The 18,902-nt window shown below is 40.0% G+C and overlaps 1 protein-coding gene across 1 annotated transcript; it reads left to right on the top strand.

Annotated features, from left to right (window-relative positions):
- The first annotated feature begins 260 nt into the window (after positions 1–260).
- Positions 261–6,263, top strand: AVPR1A (arginine vasopressin receptor 1A). Its single transcript, XM_003988975.6, has 2 exons — positions 261–2,085; positions 4,291–6,263. The coding sequence occupies exons 1-2, from the start codon at positions 1,107–1,109 to the stop codon at positions 4,575–4,577; spliced, it is 1,266 nt and encodes a 421-aa protein (XP_003989024.2). The 5' UTR covers positions 261–1,106; the 3' UTR covers positions 4,578–6,263.
- Positions 6,264–18,902: the final 12,639 nt, after the last annotated feature.

The following is an 18,902-nucleotide window of genomic DNA, read 5'->3' as shown; positions in this document are numbered from 1 at the left end:
CCGGAGGAAACCCCAGGATTTCTAGTTCACAGAAATTCTCTAGGCACCCACCCCAACCAGGAGACGATCCTTTTCCTGCAGTAGATACGCCCACGGCCGCCCTGGGGCCGCGATGGAATAAGCGAGCGCGGGCCCGGGTGACAAATAGCAGGTGTGTTACTGCGAAGATGGCGCTTTTTAAGCGACGCGGTAGTGACCCTCCCGGGGGCGGGGTGGGGGTGGGGGAGGGGGAGGGCAGGGACCAGGGCGGGGAGAGGCTGAATTCTCGGAGCCAAGTTGCCTTGGGAGTAAAATGAGCCCGGCAGTGGGCTGGCTAGCTGCAGAGGTGGAAACCCCGGCTGGAGCAGGTGGGGTCGCGCTCCTAGTTCAGGCGCAAGGAGCGTGAGCGCCCGGAGGTGGACTCGGGATTTCAACGTACCGCATCCACTGCCTCTGTTGACGTCAAATATGGAGTTAAGGTGGCTATTGAGGGGGCTTGAGGAAATGGTGGTAAGCCAAAAAAAACAAAAAAAACAAAAAAAAAAAAAAAAAGGGGGGGGGGGCATAGCACGTCTAGTTCTTCAAGTTTTTGTCAGAAAAGAGCGGGAAAGCGCCCCCATCCAGCCTGTTAAGCCGAGGAATCGGCGAGTCTCCCAGCCCCACCCCTGCAGCAGTGATGCAAAGAGAACAAATCACCGACGTAGAGAGGAGGGAAAAAAAAAAAAGAAAGAAAGAAGGAACCCCCTGGGGGTGGTGGGAGGAGAGAGCGGACGGAGTAAGCACGGAGCAGTCTCCAACCACTGGGACGAGAGGGAGCGCTTTCTGGGGAAACAAACTCCGCATAAATAATTGAGTTTGGAGCCCAGTGCTTTCAGAGGCTCGGAGCGCACCTCCCCAGCGCCTTCCCAGCTGAAAAGGAGCCGAGCGGGGAAAGAGGTCGGTGACGGGAGCGAAAGCAGCTCGGCGGGCGGTGGGACGCTGTGCCCGGAGACGCCCGCAAGAGGGACAGCAGGGCCCAGCGAGCAGAGCCCAGCGAGCTCGGGAAGGACAGCGCGCGACGGGCAAGGAGCCCTCGCCAGCGGCGGTGGGAAGACAGCTGGCCTCCGCGGAGGCCGCGGAGGCGCTGCATGGACAGCATGCGTTTCTCCGGAGGCCCCAACGAGGGGCCCGCGGACAACTCCAGCCAGGGGTGGCCCCTGTTAGCCGGCGGTGTCAACGGCAGCCGGGCAGAGGAGGCGCTCGGGGACGGCGGCAGCCCCCAGGGGGACGTGCGCAACGAGGAGCTGGCCAAGCTGGAGATCGCCGTGCTGGCTGTGACTTTCGTGGTAGCCGTGCTAGGCAACAGCAGCGTGTTGGTGGCGCTGCACCGCACCCCTCGCAAGACGTCCCGCATGCACCTCTTCATCCGCCACCTCAGCCTGGCCGACCTGGCCGTCGCTTTCTTCCAGGTGCTGCCGCAGATGTGCTGGGACATCACCTACCGTTTCCGCGGGCCCGACGGGCTGTGCCGCGTGGTGAAGCACCTGCAGGTGTTCGGCATGTTCGTGTCGCCCTACATGCTGGTGGTCATGACCGCCGACCGCTACATTGCGGTGTGCCACCCGCTGAAGACGCTGCAGCAACCGACGCGCCGCTCGCGCCTCATGATCGCTGCCGCCTGGGTGCTGAGCTTCGTGCTTAGCACGCCGCAGTACTTCGTCTTCTCCATGGTCGAGGTGAACAACGTCACCAAGGCCCGGGACTGCTGGGCCACCTTCATCCAGCCCTGGGGTCCCCGCGCCTATGTGACCTGGATGACGGGTGGCATCTTCGTGGCGCCCGTGGTCATCCTGGGTACCTGCTATGGCTTCATCTGCTACCACATCTGGCGCAACGTCCGCGGAAAGACGGCTTTGCTCCCCGGAAAGGGCGCCGAGGGCGCGAGTGGCGCTTTGCATAAGGGGCTCCTGCTCGCGCCGTGTATCAGCAGCGTGAAGACCATTTCCCGCGCCAAGATTCGCACGGTGAAGATGACTTTTGTGATCGTGACCGTTTACATCGTTTGCTGGGCGCCCTTCTTCATCCTTCAGATGTGGTCTGTCTGGGATGAGAAGTTTGTTTGGATCGGTAGGTGTCGGGCGGGAGAAAGGAGGAAAGTGCGGGAATTCGGCTGTGCGTGTGGCCGGGGTTCGGGGGAGGGGGTGCTTTTCATACTATCCTCTGGGGCAGTAGTTCTTAAACTTCTGCATGCTTAGCTTTGGGTGAAATTACCAAAACGGCAGGGGTCTCCACCCCAGACATTTTGATTCAGTAGCTGTGGAATGGGGCCCAGGAATGTGCACTTGTAGCTTGAAGTGATCCTAAGACAAATCCAGAAACTGCGCCCAACCAGGCAACTACAAAACGTGATAATGACTTTTTGCCAGATCACTAACCACTGCGCTAATTTCGCCCCCCCCCCCCCGCCTTTGCGTCTATCGGATTCAGAGAAATATTTGTACTGTAACCACTGCTTTTTGCTAGCTTGTGAAAAATATCACAATACAAAAATTTTGTAGAAATGCCCCAAGGGCAAAGATAAACGCACATATTTTTTTCTGAAGAAAGATTCTTAAGAAGCCAATAATTCTAATTTAGCATTTAGTGTTCCATTTCTTATCATCTTTTAACTTTTTTTTTTTCTGACAATTACTGTAGCACCTTTTTTTCTGGTATTTTAAAGCAGGATTATTGATAAACTCTAAATTTGTTAAAGTAATTAATTCATCTTTCAGCACTAACTTAACCATACAGCTATAGCGCCCCCCCCCCCGACACACACACAACTTTTGCAGTGTTTTATGGAGAATGTTCTCTACACCTACTAGTTTCTTTGATTCTAATTCCTCCACAAACTAAAAATAGTAACTTCAAAAGAACCCCACCAAAAACAGTTAAGGCTGGGTCTTGAAAAAAGTTATTTCCTATGAGTGAGAAAAAACCCAAGTTTTTCAAATAAAATATATTACAGGAATGTTACCAACATCAGCTATAGTTGGGAAATAGGTATCTGGGAAGAACTGTCTCCTTTTGCTATTTGAGATTGAGGTAGGGAGCCTGTGTGATTTACTATTGGAAGTTATATGTGCAAATAAAACATTTGAGAGTGAATTTAATTCAAACAAATAAAAATACCTACATGGCTATAATATTACTGATAATAAATAATACAACATAAATGCTATATTTTTGGTTTATCATTTCCGGTCTTGCTTGATCTTATAGCAGCCTCGTAATTATTGCCAATCAAATAAAAAAACTCAGTCTAATTATTGCTTTATCAGAATTTAGACATAATTTCTAAAAACTTCTCTACCTCTGCATAGGTATGGTGATGATTTTCATTCTTTTTGAATACAGTCTGTAACCATAGATCATGATCACCTTTAATGGTAGCATTTTAGCACAAGGTATGATTAAATCACCTGTAATTTATTCCAGCATAACAACAGTGAGAAGACCCAAGTTTATATTTAATAATGAAGAAAAAGTTAGTGCTTGCTGATTATTCTTATGTTTCAAAAAGGTGTATTATCAGTGTCATAGTTCTGTGAAAGATTATAATATTTATGTGGTTTACCAGTGCAAATTAGCATAAAATATTTCAAAAACTTGTTGGAATTTCCTACCTCAGCTGTTCTTAATATAATTTAATTGCCCAAACCACCAAAATGGTTTTCTTTTAAAATCAAAAGAAACTATAGAAAATTAACAACAAAAACACAAAAAACAACTCCAGAAACAACCAAATAATGCATCCTTCAGGGACCTATTACTACTGTTCCCTTATGTATAGTTGTCTTATTACAAAATATGTTTAATATTTAAAAGTGTAGAACTACTAAACATGTTCCATAATGTCATACTTTTGCCTTAGTTGTTAGGATGAATACAATTTTATTTACATGGCTATAGACTTTTGAAATTTCATTGAAATTGCAGCCATTCTGTAACTGCTGTGTCTTTTAGCACATACTAATGCTAGTATAAAGAATACACATTTTTTTAAAATAAATTGTTTCATATTCTTCCCACTCATTCTAATGAGATATTTTCAAGTGGTTTAAGATATTTGAATGAACGTCAATGCATGTTGCTTATGAAAATATTTCACAACCAAGCAATTTCCAGACACCAGCCATTTCCCGGATTAATGAACAATATACTTCATTTTCTACATTAACCCATAACTTTTCCCCCACTTCTAAGAGTCAGTAGAAAAATGAGTTTACCCAGTGCTCAGTTACTTTCATTTGACTATTTAAATAATCTCCCCTTACGTTTTTTGTACAGAATCAGAAAACCCGGCCATCACCATCACTGCATTACTGGCTTCCTTGAATAGTTGCTGTAATCCCTGGATATACATGTTTTTTAGCGGCCATCTCCTGCAAGACTGTGTCCACAGCTTCCCATGCTGCCAGAACATGAATCAAACGTTCAACAAAGAAGATTCTGACAGTATGAGCAGAAGACAGACTTCTTACACTAACAACCGGAGCCCCACAAACAGTATGGGTACATGGAAGGACTCGCCTAAATCGTCCAAGTCCATCAAATTCATTCCTGTTTCAACCTGAGCCCACATTCACGCAGCCTGACTCTTGTAGTGGTCTTTTGGGTCTACTGGCTGAATCCAGCTAGAAATCATGGGAACAAATGAACTTCTAAGAGATAAGCGTCAGTTTGTTGAGTGCAAGACTGTGTTTCTAGTTGCATTTTCTCATTGCTATGACCAAAAGTTATGAATTGTTTTATATGGGACGTTAAAAAATAAAAAATTAAAAAATTATGAAAAAATATGCTACACTAAGATCTGTAGGCCTAGTTTTCAGAAATATAATAGAAGTTATAGTTCTAAAGGAAAAACATAACCACCCTGGCTTTACATTCTGTTGTTGGTTTCCTTTCTTTTCTTTTCCTTTTATTATGGATAGAACTAAGGCTTGCTTGGTTTAGAAGTCATACGATGTAGGGGCATTAGTTCAAACAAAGTGAGCTCATCATCGGCCTTAGTGTTTGAAAGGAATTAGAAGAACCTTCAGAGAAATTTTTTCCATCCAATAAAAATCAGTTCATGCATCAGAAAATGCAGCCTCAGGTGCACCTGGGTGGCTCAGTCGGTTAAGGATCTGACTTCAGGCTCAGGTCATGATCTCAGAGTTCCTGAGTTCCAGCCCCACGTTGGGCTCTGTGCTGACAGCTCAGAACCTGGAGACTGCCTCAGATTCTGTGTCTCCCTCTTTCTATGCCCCTCTCCTACTTGCACACACTCTCTCTCTCTCTCTCTCTTTCAAAAATAAACATTAAAAAAGAAAAGAAAAGAAAATGCAGCTTCAGGCAGAGACCTGGAGATGGGATAGCACCTTGGACAGGCATGAGTTCTTGGGGCATATGGAGCAGGGGGTGCTTGGTTCAGAGCAGAAAGAGAAAAGTCCTGTTAAATGCTAAATTTCAAAATGGTAACTTTAGAACTGACAGTTCCCTCCTTGTTTTAGGCTCCTCATGTTGTACCAGTTGTAGAAGGTATAATTTATTAAGATGCTGAAGGTTAGAGCAAATATTGTCAAATGGCTAATAAAATCTTTTTTCTCCCACTGCAAGGCCATTTTAAAATCAGATTTATGTAAAGAATATCCAGTTTTGTTAGAAGAACAGAAATGGATTGCCCAAGGTACTATGTAGACTTTGTCTAGAACACTGTAAACATATTTTGACCAGTGTTATAGGGTATTCTGTGTTGTGGTGGATAGTAACATGATTATTACTTCATGTTTGGGGTGTCCAGACTTATAAATAAGAGTCTCCTAAAGAGAAACTCAAGATGTAGAATGTCCCTTCGTGTTTAATTAAAAATAATTTGGTCTTTCCTTCCAGTCTCCCAACCATCTAAGTTACATATGGTAGACGAGAGGCACGGTTGGATGGAATGGGGTGGAGATGGAGGGAAAAAAATTGTTCTGCACCTAGTATGGTTTCCTTTGTTACTAAATGCATGATTTTGGAAAATTACTTAAGCACACATAAAGCTTTCATCTCCTTGGCTGTACAGTGGGGTTGATAACGCCTCACAGGATTGTTGTGAGGACAAAATGAAATCAAAGATGTGAAAAGATCTTCCTGAACTGTCACGTGTCATATGAATGTACCAATTGCTTTTATTATAGTCTTAGGGCCTTCAGAATTGAACAGCTTTTTCCTGTTTACTTTCCATTAACCAGAATTTGTTGGTTTCATGTCTGGGATATAAAATCCTAGAATTTAAATATAGCTCTGCTGATTCATTGGAGAGCATTGCCAGCGGCCACTAAGCCTGACTTGTGCCTAACCAAAGTTTTCCAATTCAAAGATAGAACTTGCTTGCCTTTAAATGCAGGTAAGTCATGGGGCAGCTGGGTGGCTCAGTCAGTTAAGCGTCAGACTTCCGCTCGGGTCATGATCTCATGGTTTGTGAGTTCGAGCCGTGCACTGGGTTCTATGCTGAGAGTCTGGAGCCTGCTTCGGATTCGGTGTCTCCCTCTCGCTTTCTGCCCCTCTCCACTCTCACTTTGTGTGTGTGTGTGTGTGTGTGTGTGTGTGTGTGTGTCTTTCAAAAATAAACATTAAATAAAAAATAAATAAGTGCAGGCAAATCAGAGCCAGCCAAGAGCATCAATTTCTTTTACTTCTAAACAGAGATAAATTACAGCACGACTTGACTGTTGTTACTGCATTTTTCATTAATGGAACCCAGTGTTGTTTTTTTTTTTCCGAGCTATTTTGTCTGGCTCCCTCTCCTTTATAGAGATCATGCAATGATTTGAGGACACATCATAAATATTTTGAATCCCTTAGAGGAATTAATAATCATTTTAATAGCGTTGTTGTTGTTGTTGTTGTTGTTGTTGTTTAACTTTGCAGATAAGAAATTGAGGACTAGATAGCACTGTGAGAACCTGGAAGTTTCAAGTTCACTCCTCTTCATTCTCTTGCCTTTCCAAATTCTCAGGCCCGCTACTCCCTGGATTGATATGCCTACAAAAAGCTTGCAAATATTTTATAGAAATTAAGCCCTTAGGTTTTACAATTCTGCTTTTTAAAAATCAGAAATATGTCTCTTAAAGGGCACTGGATGGCACATTATGAGCCACCTTAAATTAATCAGTTCCTCATCATTTGAGTCATAATAGCACCTCAGTAACCCTGCCCTCTCTGATGCTGTCAGCTCCTGTGACAGCTTCTCTTCAACAATTCAGAACTAAAGCCCTCTGGGTTGGTACAAAGATGAGCCCATCCAATTCCAAAATAACAGCCTCATGTTTTTTGTACAGACTGTTTCAAAATGTTGATGTGTACCTCCAGGTAAAACAATTCGATTTGAATCTTCTATTTAGGAACATCTCTCAAATAAGTTGTGTATCAACCTACTGAGCTGTGTTCTCTCATTTTAATGCATCAGGAGACAAGATAATACAAAAGGCTAGGGAAAACACCAGACGATCCTGAGTGCTAGTTCTGTACTAGGCAAATAGACGGTATTATTCTCCGTGATTTAGGCTGAGAAGCTTAACTTAGCTGGTTGCTAAACTTCCTTAGTGTTATGTACCCAGATATGGTATTCATATGTCCCAAAACAATACTCCAAGTGGAAGAGTCCTGCCTGTCTATTTTAGAAGAAAGGGTGGGGCGCCTGGATAGCTCAGTCTGTTAATCATCTGACTTTGGCTAAGGTCATGATCTCATGGTCCGTGAGTTAGAGCCCCAAGTCGGGCTCAGTGCTGACAGCTCAGAGCTTGGAGCCTGCTTCAGATTCTGTGTCTCCCTCTCTTTTTCTGCCCCTCCCCTGCTCACATTTTGTGTCTCTCTCTCTCAAAAATAAATAAACTTTTTTTTTTTTAAGAAGAAAGGAAACTGTAGGTGGTTAAGAAGAGTATGCTAGGAACTTTTCTTGGCTGAGGAGAAGATCTAAGATATTATGCCAAATGAAGGTTTACAATCAAAGATAAATATGTAACATCACCTTATCTTATTTTGCAGAGTTATCTGTGGGAACATCGTGCAAGCATACAATATTAATGTATCTGTGTGGGTATGGGGAATGTAATTAAAAAATAATCCACTGGTACAAAGAAATGGATGGTGTCATTTGATAAACATTAATTGTTGACAAAAAAGGAACATTTTACTTTTTTTGTGGGGGAGAGGGGCAGAGGGAGAGGGAGAGGGAGAGACAGAATCTTAAGCAGGTTCCATGCTCAGCATAGAGCCCAATACGGGGTTTGATCCCAAGACCCTGGGATCACGACCTGTGCCAAAATCAAGAGTTGGGTGCTCAAATGACTGAGCCACTCAGGCACCCTGAATAAGGAACATTTTAGAGTGTGCATTAAGTAATTAATGGGTTAATTTGGGACAGTTTTTTAAAATGTAAAAATAACTGGGCAGGAAATTAGTGAAATTCTTCAGTTACATATATACTCGCCCTGCACACAGAACTTCAATCATCATCAAAGTAGTCTTACACTATAAATGAGGGAAGGGTGTGGTTTTTAAAGGGAAAAAAAGTCAAGCAGACTTACTAACATACAGCACCCTCCTAAACTTCTTATAATTCCTAAAACAGAAATCAAACACAACTTTAATCCGTTATTACACAAGGAAAGTAATCCAATTAGGTTAAAGATCTAAGTTTTTCAGACTCTAAAACCCACATTATTGTAATGAAATTTGATACTTGAAGCTTTAAATTATAGTTCAGGATTTGATTCTACCACTAAGGCATAATTCGAACCATCCAGGGAGATTGAGCCTAATCCTTCATCCTAAATATCAGAGATTAAGCTCCTTTAAAACCCAGGTAAACTGGGCCCTTACAGGATTTTCATACTGGAAGCAACAGCTGTATTTAGAGTAAGCCCAGGGCAGAGCCATCTCGCAGGTGCAGAAGCAGCCACTGTATCTACCTCCCTGTGGCCCTTGGCCATTGCCAACGCTTGGAATCATGAGTAACACAGGATGATAAATATTAGAGAATGAATCTTGTAAAAAAAAATTTCAACACAGGGCTTGAACTCACAACCCCGAGATCAAGACCTAAACTGAGATCAAGAGTCAGACAGTTAACTGATTGGAGCCACCCAGGTGCCCCTAGAGAGTTAATCTTTACTCCAACTTGACCTCAGACAATTTGTGCAAAAATTGAAAACTATTCATTATAAAAGTTACTTCCTTTAAGTCCCCAAGACAGACTAAATAGGTTGAATCACTCAAATTGTGTGACTGCCCCACACACACAGCCATTTAAAAACTATTACTCTAACTCGATTTTTAAGTACATTAAATTACCACGAATGAAAAAATTATATACGACCTAAGTACATCAGCATCAAAAATGTACACTAAGGCTAAAAGTTAAATGCTATTCGTTTTTCTTTTTTGTTTTATATATATTTATATCACATCTTTTTACATTGATTTGTATTCTAAATAAAAACAAAATGTGATGGAATGAATTAAATATTTTTGTGTTCCAAATCTGAAAATAAATCTGATTGTAATATAAGAATAATTAAGAATCATTATTAATATAAAATAATTAGCATTTCCACACATGAAAGTAGTTGTCTTTATTTCATGGGAATTCTGACTTCATATATTCTATAATGCTTTAGATCATTATTATAACAAATTTACTAAGAACTAATGCTGTAGAGGGGCACCTGGGTGGCTCTGTCAGTTAAGCGTCCGACCTTGGCTCAGGTCATGATCTCATGGTTCATGGGTTCGAGCCCCGCGTGGAGCTCTGTGCTGACAGCTAGGAGCCTGGAGCCTGCTTCAGATTCTGTCTCTCCCTCTCTCTCTGCCCCTCCCCAGCTTGCACCCTGTCTCTCTCTCAAAATAAATATACATTAACATTAAAAAAAAAAAGAACTAATGTTGTATATTTAGTATTCCATTTTGGGAACTGTTTTTTCAAAGTTCTACATCCCTTAACTTGTTATGCTATACAGAAGAATTTTAATGTGTTTTCTTGGGGTAATTGTATGGTTCTGGTTTTGATGGATGTTTGTGGCTATATCTAATAGTCATTTACAGGAAAAAGATGGCTTGTCATATTGTATTGAAATATAACTGGTGTATTTATTTCCCAATTTTACTGTGTATTGGCTTGATTCTATAAATAAAAATACCAAATTTATTTGAAATAATTCTCTCATAATCTAGTTTAATAATGAAATATATTTCAAGTTAATTATGCTGATTTTGAAAAAAACAAATAAGATCTGTTTTATAGCTTTTGATAGGTTTGTATTTGAGCACAAAAATGTTAATGATTATATTATTTGACAATAGCAAGAACAAATAGAACTTTGTAACAGCCATTTCAGTTATAATCATGAAAGCATATAATTTTTGTTGTAGTCTGTATTGACAACAAAAATAATCCAATTAGCTGAGGTCTTGTGTGTCTTCTTAGCCTAAAAATGTCATCTCTGTCTATTAGTTTCCAGAAGTTGGTTAAGACTGACTTCTGGGCCCAAAGATCAATACTCTTCCCATTTAGAAGTCTTTAAAATTGGAATTCTTTACCCTGTGGATTCATAAATTCAAATCATATTAACTTGCAATTTATGCTGTCATATTTTCTCTTTATTTTATTTTACAAGTTAAACCCTAATAGCATAGACTAAAGGGCTTATTTTGGGTTTGGCTTAAACTCTAGAAGCAGTGAATGCCCAGAATGGAAAAAAGGGAATTTGAAGTCTCTATTTTAAAATGCTGTTATTTTCATAGCAAAGGAAACAACCAACAAAACTAAAAGGCAACCAACGGAATGGGAAAAGATATTTGCAAATGACATATCGGACAAAGGGCTAGTATCCAAAATCTATAAAGAGCTCACCAAACTCTACACCCGAAAAACAAATAACCCAGTGAAGAAATGGGCAGAAAACATGAAAAGACACTTCTCTAAAGAAGACATCCGGATGGCCAATAGGCACATGAAAAGATGTTCAACGTCGCTCCTTATCAGGGAAATACAAATCAAAACCACACTCAGATATCACCTCACGCCAGTCAGAGTGGCCAAAATGAACAAATCAGGAGACTATAGATGCTGGCGAGGATGTGGAGAAATGGGAACCCTCTTGCACTGTTGGTGGGAATGCAAATTGGTGCAGCCGCTCTGGAAAGCAGTGTGGAGGTTCCTCAGAAAATTAAAAATAGACCTACCCTATGACCCAGCAATAGCACTGCTAGGAATTTACCCAAGGGATACAGGAGTGCTGATGCAGAGGGGCACTTGTACCCCAATGTTTATAACAGCACTCTCAACAATAGCCAAATTATGGAAAGAGCCTAAATGTCCATCAGCTGATGAATGGATAAAGAAATTGTGGTTTATATACACAATGGAATACTACGTGGCAATGAGAAAGAATGAAATATGGCCTTTTGTAGCAACGTGGATGGAACTGGAGAGCGCGATGCTAAGTGAAATAAGCCAAACAGAGAAAGACAGATACCATATGGTTTCACTCTTATGTGGATCCTAAGAAACTTAACAGAAACCCATGGGGGAAGGGAAGGAAAAAAAAAAAAGAGGTTAGAGTGGGAGAGAGCCAAAACATAAGAGACTGTTAAAAACTGAGAACAAACTGAAGGTTGATGGAGGGTGGGAGGGAGGGGAGGGTGGGTGATGGGTATTGAGGAGGGCACCTTTTGGGATGAGCACTGGGTGTTGTATGGAAACCAATTTGACAATAAATTTCATATATTAATAAATAAATAAATAAATAAATAAATAAATAAATAAATAAAATGCTGTTATTTTAAAACCCACTGTTACTTAAAAGACTTATAACTGCTTAAGAATAAACAGGATTTCTACCAAAGCATATTTCCACAAGATCCTATGAATCAGGTAAATCTGAAATAATAGTGTCATTGTATACCAGAAGAGACTCATAAAGAAATGTGCTAATGTAAAATTTTTAATTTATTCATTCATTTGTTCTCTATCTTTATCTCTTCTGAATCTCCAGAGTTGTGTTTCTTCCCTAATACTTTCCAAATGCCCTCCAAATACCTTCACTGTGACACATACAAAATGATTTGCCATGTTGGTTTGCTAGTCTGTCTTCTCCACAATGATCATATTATACCTAAAAATAGGAGGTATGTCCTCTTCATCTTTGCATCCTCATATAATAGGTGTTTTCTATAATAGCTGCTTAATTAATGTAGATGCTATATATATATATTATATATATATGCATGTATATTATATATATAATATATATTATATATAATATATTTACACACACACACACTAAATACATATAAATACAATCTACATTGTACTGGTACAATACATTGGTAATCTGTATGTTAAACATTGTGTTTAAAAGTGAAAAGCTTTAATTACAAGATCCTTGTATTGTGAAAATAGTACTATACCAGAGAATCAGAAGCCTCAGTTTTTCTACCACCAATAGCTGAATGATCTTGGGGAAATCACTTTAATGAATCTGGAGAGCCTAGGTAATATCATGCTGCTTGCAAACAAATGAATGTACAGATTCAGACCAAAACTTAAGATGATTGCAATAGAAAGGCTTTGTCACTACCACAGTAAAGCGAACTTGTCCCTAGGTTAGTAACTATATCACCCTATAGGAATTCAGCAGAATTTAAGTCCAATTGTATATTTGTTCCTCTGCCCAAATCCCAGCTTCCACAGTTTACCAAAGTATCCATGTTTTGACCACAATTGCACCCCACAAATTTGTTACCTAAGTGTCCACGGCCTGTACGGATGCCTCAAACTTTTAGCTCTCTGTGCTCACCCTTAGTTTTAATATCCAAATAAAATGTTTTGGCCTCATCTCATACATTTTTCAAAATCTGTGCCTTGTTCCATATCTAAGTGGAATCCTGAGGACTATTATGAATTTCTGCTTCTATTGAACTCTCAGTTTACAGCTCATTAATTTACTTTTCATGACTACTTTTTCTTTACTCATTCCCCTCACCACTTTTCTTCCAACACCTTCTATATAAGCACTTGGCTGTCCTACGTGATGGGGTTCCCCTGAAGGATGGGGGTCAACATGGGACTTAGATTCTGCCTCAGAAGAGACAATGATTCATATTCACCATCCTAAAGGTCAATGACCATCCCATCTAAGTAGGATTACTCTCTAATCATTCTCTCCTTTAGGGTCTTGCTGGCTGCCATCTTGCTCAAGCCTCCTCTCTCTACCAAGACCTCAAGTCCCTGTTTTTCCAACTGCCAGAAATTAACAATTTCTCCTTTTTAGTTTGTAGAACTATTTAGATTTATTTGTCTAAAGCCCTCTCACTTAGATCATGCCTTTGAATACAGTGCATTGTCTTTAAGGTGTTTTCTCAAGCAAATGAGCCATTCTCATCCCTTATGAAATGTTTTTTTCCTAGATCAAAGAGCTCAAACTGTACTGTGCTTCTAAAATAACTTCTTTTTCCTTCACTTCTTCCGCACTAGTTGTGAAACATACAGGGTGCCTAAATAATCCAAACTTTGCCCTTCCTTATGCATTTGTGTAACTTTTGTACAATTACTATTTCTTCATGTTGAATTGCCCTCCATTCCCATAGGTTCATAGCTAACAGGGTCATCTCAAAATGCTGTATCAGACACTCATCTCATAATATTCTTAGAAGGAAGCCAATCCAGATGATTGGTTTTTCCATTTCTTCTTGATTATTTCATGTATTTTTTTTTTGTTTATGTGCGAATTCTGTAACATTTCATTCCATAGCAGTCAAGCAATAAGCAACTGCACCAGCTAATGTTTCTATTATATATATAATATATTAATATTATGTGCTAATATTATATGCTATTATATGCTATATAATACATATTATATTATATATTCTACAATGTTTATTTTGTATATATAATATGTATAGTTAATAGTATATATATATATATATATAATACATATAATACATATAGTTAACAGACTATGTTTTATATGTGTATTGTATATATATTATGTATAGTTAATAGACTATGTTATAACATTAAATATGTTCATATTATATATAATGTTATATATGTTTATATGATATATATAATATATACATAATATATATTATGTACAGTTACTAGACTTTATTTTTGAGTAGTTTTAGGTTGACAGCAAAAATTGAATGGCAGGTAAAGGGATTTTCCATATACCCCCTCTCACCACACATTCACAGCCTCCCCCATTACCAACATCCCTCAGCAGAGTGGTTCATTGTTACAATTAATGAATGAACCTATGTTGACACATCATTATCACCCAGAGTCCATTCTTTATGTTAGGGATCACTCTTGGTGTAAATTCTGCGGCTTTGTACAAATGTAAAATTACATGTATCCATCATTATAGTATCATACAGAGTAGTTTCACTGCCCTAAAACCCCTCTGTGCTCTGCCTATTCCTCCCTCCTTCCCCTCCAACCTCTGGAAACCACTGATATTTTTATTGTCTTTAGAGTTTTGTATGTTATATTTTAACATCCACTGTGTCCTTAATGCCCTAGCCTAGATCACCGCTCCAGCTTATCTATTATTACTTTACTGTAAACCAATATCACGTAAAATAAACTAAAAAACAACTTAAGTTATTTTAAAACAAATGAAAACAAAACAAAAAATCTTGCCACAATTAGCCTTTCATATGAGCCCAGCCATTTGTCAAAATCTCTGTTAGAGGCTTGTATACCCCTCTGGTCTTTCTCCTTTCCCTCCTCCTTACACCAACCTTAAAGCATCTTCCATTTGCCAGTTTCTACTTTCCCACTTGGCTCAACTTTTAAGCACTAGCATCAAATTGTCCAAAGAAACAAAGCTCTTCCACATCTGAGTGTAAGTAATGCGTCTTGCTCCTCAGGCCCTGTTGCCTGTGGATGAGAGATCTGAATCCCAGAACATACAAAAACTGTTTACTCGTAAGGAGGTCTGAAAAGCAAAAGAATAGTCTACCAACAGAGAGAGACTTTAGAAAATCCAAAGAATCCAAAGACTGCATTTGGAGATAACAAAGAGCTCAGATAAGATTCTTATCCAACTCCAATTTAAAAAAGAGAACATAAAATATTAACATTTTGAGGGTATTTTAACTGTTAGTTACTGGGGCGCCTGGGTGGCTCAGTCAGTTAAGCCACCGACTTCGGCTGGAGTCATGATCTCGCGATCCGTGAGTTCGAGCCCCGCGTCGGGCTCTGTGCTGACAGCTCAGAGCCTGGAGCCTGTTTCAGATTCTGTGTCTCCCTCTCTCTGACCCTCCTCCGTTCATGCTCTGTCTCTCTCTGTCTCAAAAATAAATAAATGTTAAAAAAAATTAACTGTTAGTTATTCTTCAATTGCTTCATCTTGTAGAAGCAACATTTACCACCGTGTCCAGATGATCTGCTCACCCCCTGATTCAAAGCAGCGCAGATAAATGGTTAAGATTCTTGGGATGGAAACAGGGACTCTAATGACAAAGACAGAAGAGGAAAATCTGCCATTTGCAAATTTTAAAAAAAAAATTTTTTCAGTATTAATTTTTGAGAGAGAGAGACAGAACATGAGCAGGGAATGAGCAGAAAGAGAGAGGGAGACACAGAATCCAAAGCAGGTTCCAGGCTCTGAGCTGTCAGCACAGAGCCCAATGCGGGACTCGAACCCACGAACCATGAGATCATGACCTGAGCTGAAGTCAGATGCCTAACCGACTGAGCCACCCAGGCACCCCCCTTTTGCAAATTTTTATAAATATGCATAAATGTCTTTCTTCCCCCACCCCTATTTACATTTAAATCACAATTTATCAGGTAAAAATTCTGAAGGAATTTCAAAAGGCTGGTTACAGTTTAGATGACTATAAAAATCAGCCTCTGGGGATTTTTTAAAATGGCTTACCTGGCTAAGCAATTTCCTTAAGTAGATATATAAACTGTTCAATAAAGAAAGGCATCTTTAATCTTTAATATATATGGAGAAACTTTTAATACATAGCCAACGGATGTCTACGTACGTAGTGTGGGAGTGAATGTTTTGAGTGAATGAGGTATTATTTGGTGTCAACATGGGCTAAGTATGTCAGAGTTAATTTGTCCCCAAAGCATTCATTGCCTTTTCTGTTTATGTAATGGTAGTATGACGCTGTGATTTCAAGACCCACACTGACATTCCAAGAGATATTAAAAGTTCAGAATCTCTGGAAAATAAAATGCTAATATGATTTATAGCTTCATTAAGAAAAGGAACTACTAAAATTAGTCTTTACAATTTCAAATCTATTAATGAATTTCTCTGTAGAAATTATAAGTGTATGAGCAGATCACTATTCCTATTGGTAAATTAATCATTGGGTTTTATAAGTTTTTTTCTCTGAATATTTTAGGTTTAATTGGGTGTTATTTCTCTCTCTTATTCAAACACAGAAAATGTTATCTCTGAACATTTCAGGGAGAGGGAGGGAAATGACTTCCCATCAGCTGTAACATCTTTGACCTTGGAAACAGTCCCTATTTCCAGGCACCTTGCATAAACCTTTCCCATTTGCCTTTCTAGATTTGGGTTGAGTTGGAGGCAGGGTGCTGGGCCTTAAGACAGTCTCTAGGGGGTGCCTGGGTGGCTCAGTTGGTTAAGCGTCCAATTCTTGGTTTCAGCTGAGATCATGATCTCATGGTTTCGTGAGTTTGAACCCCACATCAGGCTCTGTGTCTACAGGGTGGAGCCTGCTTGGGATTTTTGGTCTCCCTCTCTCTCTGACCTCCCCCACTCATGCTGTCTCTCTCTCATAATAAATAAATAAACTTAAAAAAAAAAAAAAAACAAGTCTCTAAACTAGAATATCTCATTCTTAATCTGAAAATTCTTTCTCCTTCCCAGTTACTGGCATCGGACATTGATGTCACCACATTATGCTGGCCCATTCACCCTGTAAATGCAATCTGTCTTGTACTCTTAGGTTGTGCCATCCAGTTGACTCCAGCCCACCTGCACCAAGAGATCAACTCCTTCCAGCTGGACCTTTTAACACTGGTTCACAAAACTCTCATCAGCCCACCTGTCCACCTGTGTCTGCATCCTTGCTCCTCAGACCAGGCTTCTCAAACTTCAGTGTGCAAATAACCTGAGGATCTTACTTAAATGTGAATGGATTCAGCAGATTCTGACTCACTAGGACTGACTGTAAGATTCTGGATTTCCAACATCTCTCCAGTGATGGTCAGACTGCTGGTCTGTGTACCACGTTTTGAGTAGCAAAGTCTTAGGGGGCCTTGGGGCTTCTTTCTGTAATGCAACGGAAAGTCTATCCATTTTCAAGGTTTCATCCCAGAGCAGTCCCATATCTTAAGTATGCAGCCTCTGAAATGGTAAGGTAAAATCAAATTGTCCAGTCTGGTCTAATGGGAAGTGGTTTCTAAGGTTCCTTATCCTGCTTCTTGCACGAGGATGTTGCCCTAGGGATTTCTATTTGTAGGTGCCAGATTCTAGATCGAGAATGAGGAAAAAGAGAATGGACCTGGGAACTCCAAGGCTAGAGTAAAAGTAATCTTAAAAAAAAAAAAAAAAGAGGATTCTGGGCACCTGGCTGGCTCAGTTGGAGGAACAAGTGACTCTTGATCTCAGGGTTGTGGGTTCAAGCTCCATGTTGGGTATAGAGTTTACTTAAAAATAAAATATTTAGGGGCACCCAGGTTGCTCAGTTGGTTGAGCATCCAACTCTTGATTTTGGCTCAGGTCATGATCCCAGGGTCATGAGATTGAGCCCCAGGCTCTGTACTGAACATGGAGCCTGCTTAAGATTCATTCTCTCTCTCTCTCTCTCTCTCTCTCTCTCTCTCTCTCTCTCTCTCTCTCTCTCCCTCTGCCCCTCTCTCCTGCTCAAGTGCTCTGTCTCTCTCTCTCTCAAAAATAGAACAAAATCTTTAAAAAAAAAAAAAAGGAAAAAAGGGGACTCTACATTTCTGATAAAACAAGGACACTGCCCTCCAGTATAGAAGATTTTCTTTACCTAACAACCCTGTGATCACAGCCTATCTCATAAAGGCTAATCCTCTAGACCTCTGGCTGCTAGGAGAGACTTGAGTATTAGGTCTTTCCCCACAGGCAAGATGATTGAGCTGTCCTCCCAAAGCATCTGGACATAGTCATATCATAGGAGCATCACTGACCCATTGAACATATTCTATCTGATAACTGCCCATCTTTACTAGGTCTTTACTGTTCTTTGCCATTCAATTTTTTCCCTATTTTAACAATGCAATAACATGCATATAATTTTAAAAATCAGATGGTACAAAGATGATGAAAAATAATCCAGTTTCCCAGAGGTAAGTACCTCCATACTTTTAAATAATACACTTATTCTTAAATGTGTGGATTTATTGAAGTCATTTATTGAGTTCCTGTCATGAAATTCAGCCCAGTCCCCTTCATCCTTCCTCTCCCACCTTCCCAATGTAGTTATACGAGTACTTTAGTTACTTCAATAATCAGTGTTATGCCATTATGATGTAGAAAATAAGACTACAAACTCAGAACTTAATTAGAATATGGTAATTGTTTATAAGAACTCTGTTGGAGAAGAAAAGGACAGGCATGCTCAGGAGCCATCATCTGGGGAACCATATTCCTAAGCTCCATAACACATATAACTTGCAGGCTTTTTTTCTTCCATGAAGACAACCTAAGACCCCAAGATCCCCTCTTAGCACTGACTTGTAGTTAGCAGAATTGAAGAATCCAGTTAGGGAAAAGGAGTCTTCTTAGTCCTCAAATTGGACCTTGTACTATATACGACCAGTTTCAAAAAGACTGTTCTAAAAGTATATATCTGAATGAAGTCACAGCCTTTGTCCAACAAAACATTTAGGATATATAGAAAGTCAC

Source organism: Felis catus, chromosome B4 (assembly GCF_018350175.1).
Source record: "Felis catus isolate Fca126 chromosome B4, F.catus_Fca126_mat1.0, whole genome shotgun sequence".
NCBI lineage: Eukaryota > Metazoa > Chordata > Mammalia > Carnivora > Felidae > Felis > Felis catus.
This window is presented reverse-complemented; position numbering and strand designations above follow the sequence as displayed.

Coding starts and splice junctions, on each gene's coding strand:
- AVPR1A (XM_003988975.6), top strand. CDS start 1,107: ATGGACAGCATGCGTTTCTCCGGAGGCCCCAACGAGGGGCCCGCGGAC. Junction 2,086..4,290: donor TGAGAAGTTTGTTTGGATCG/GTAGGTGTCGGG, acceptor TTTTTTGTACAG/AATCAGAAAACCCGGCCATC.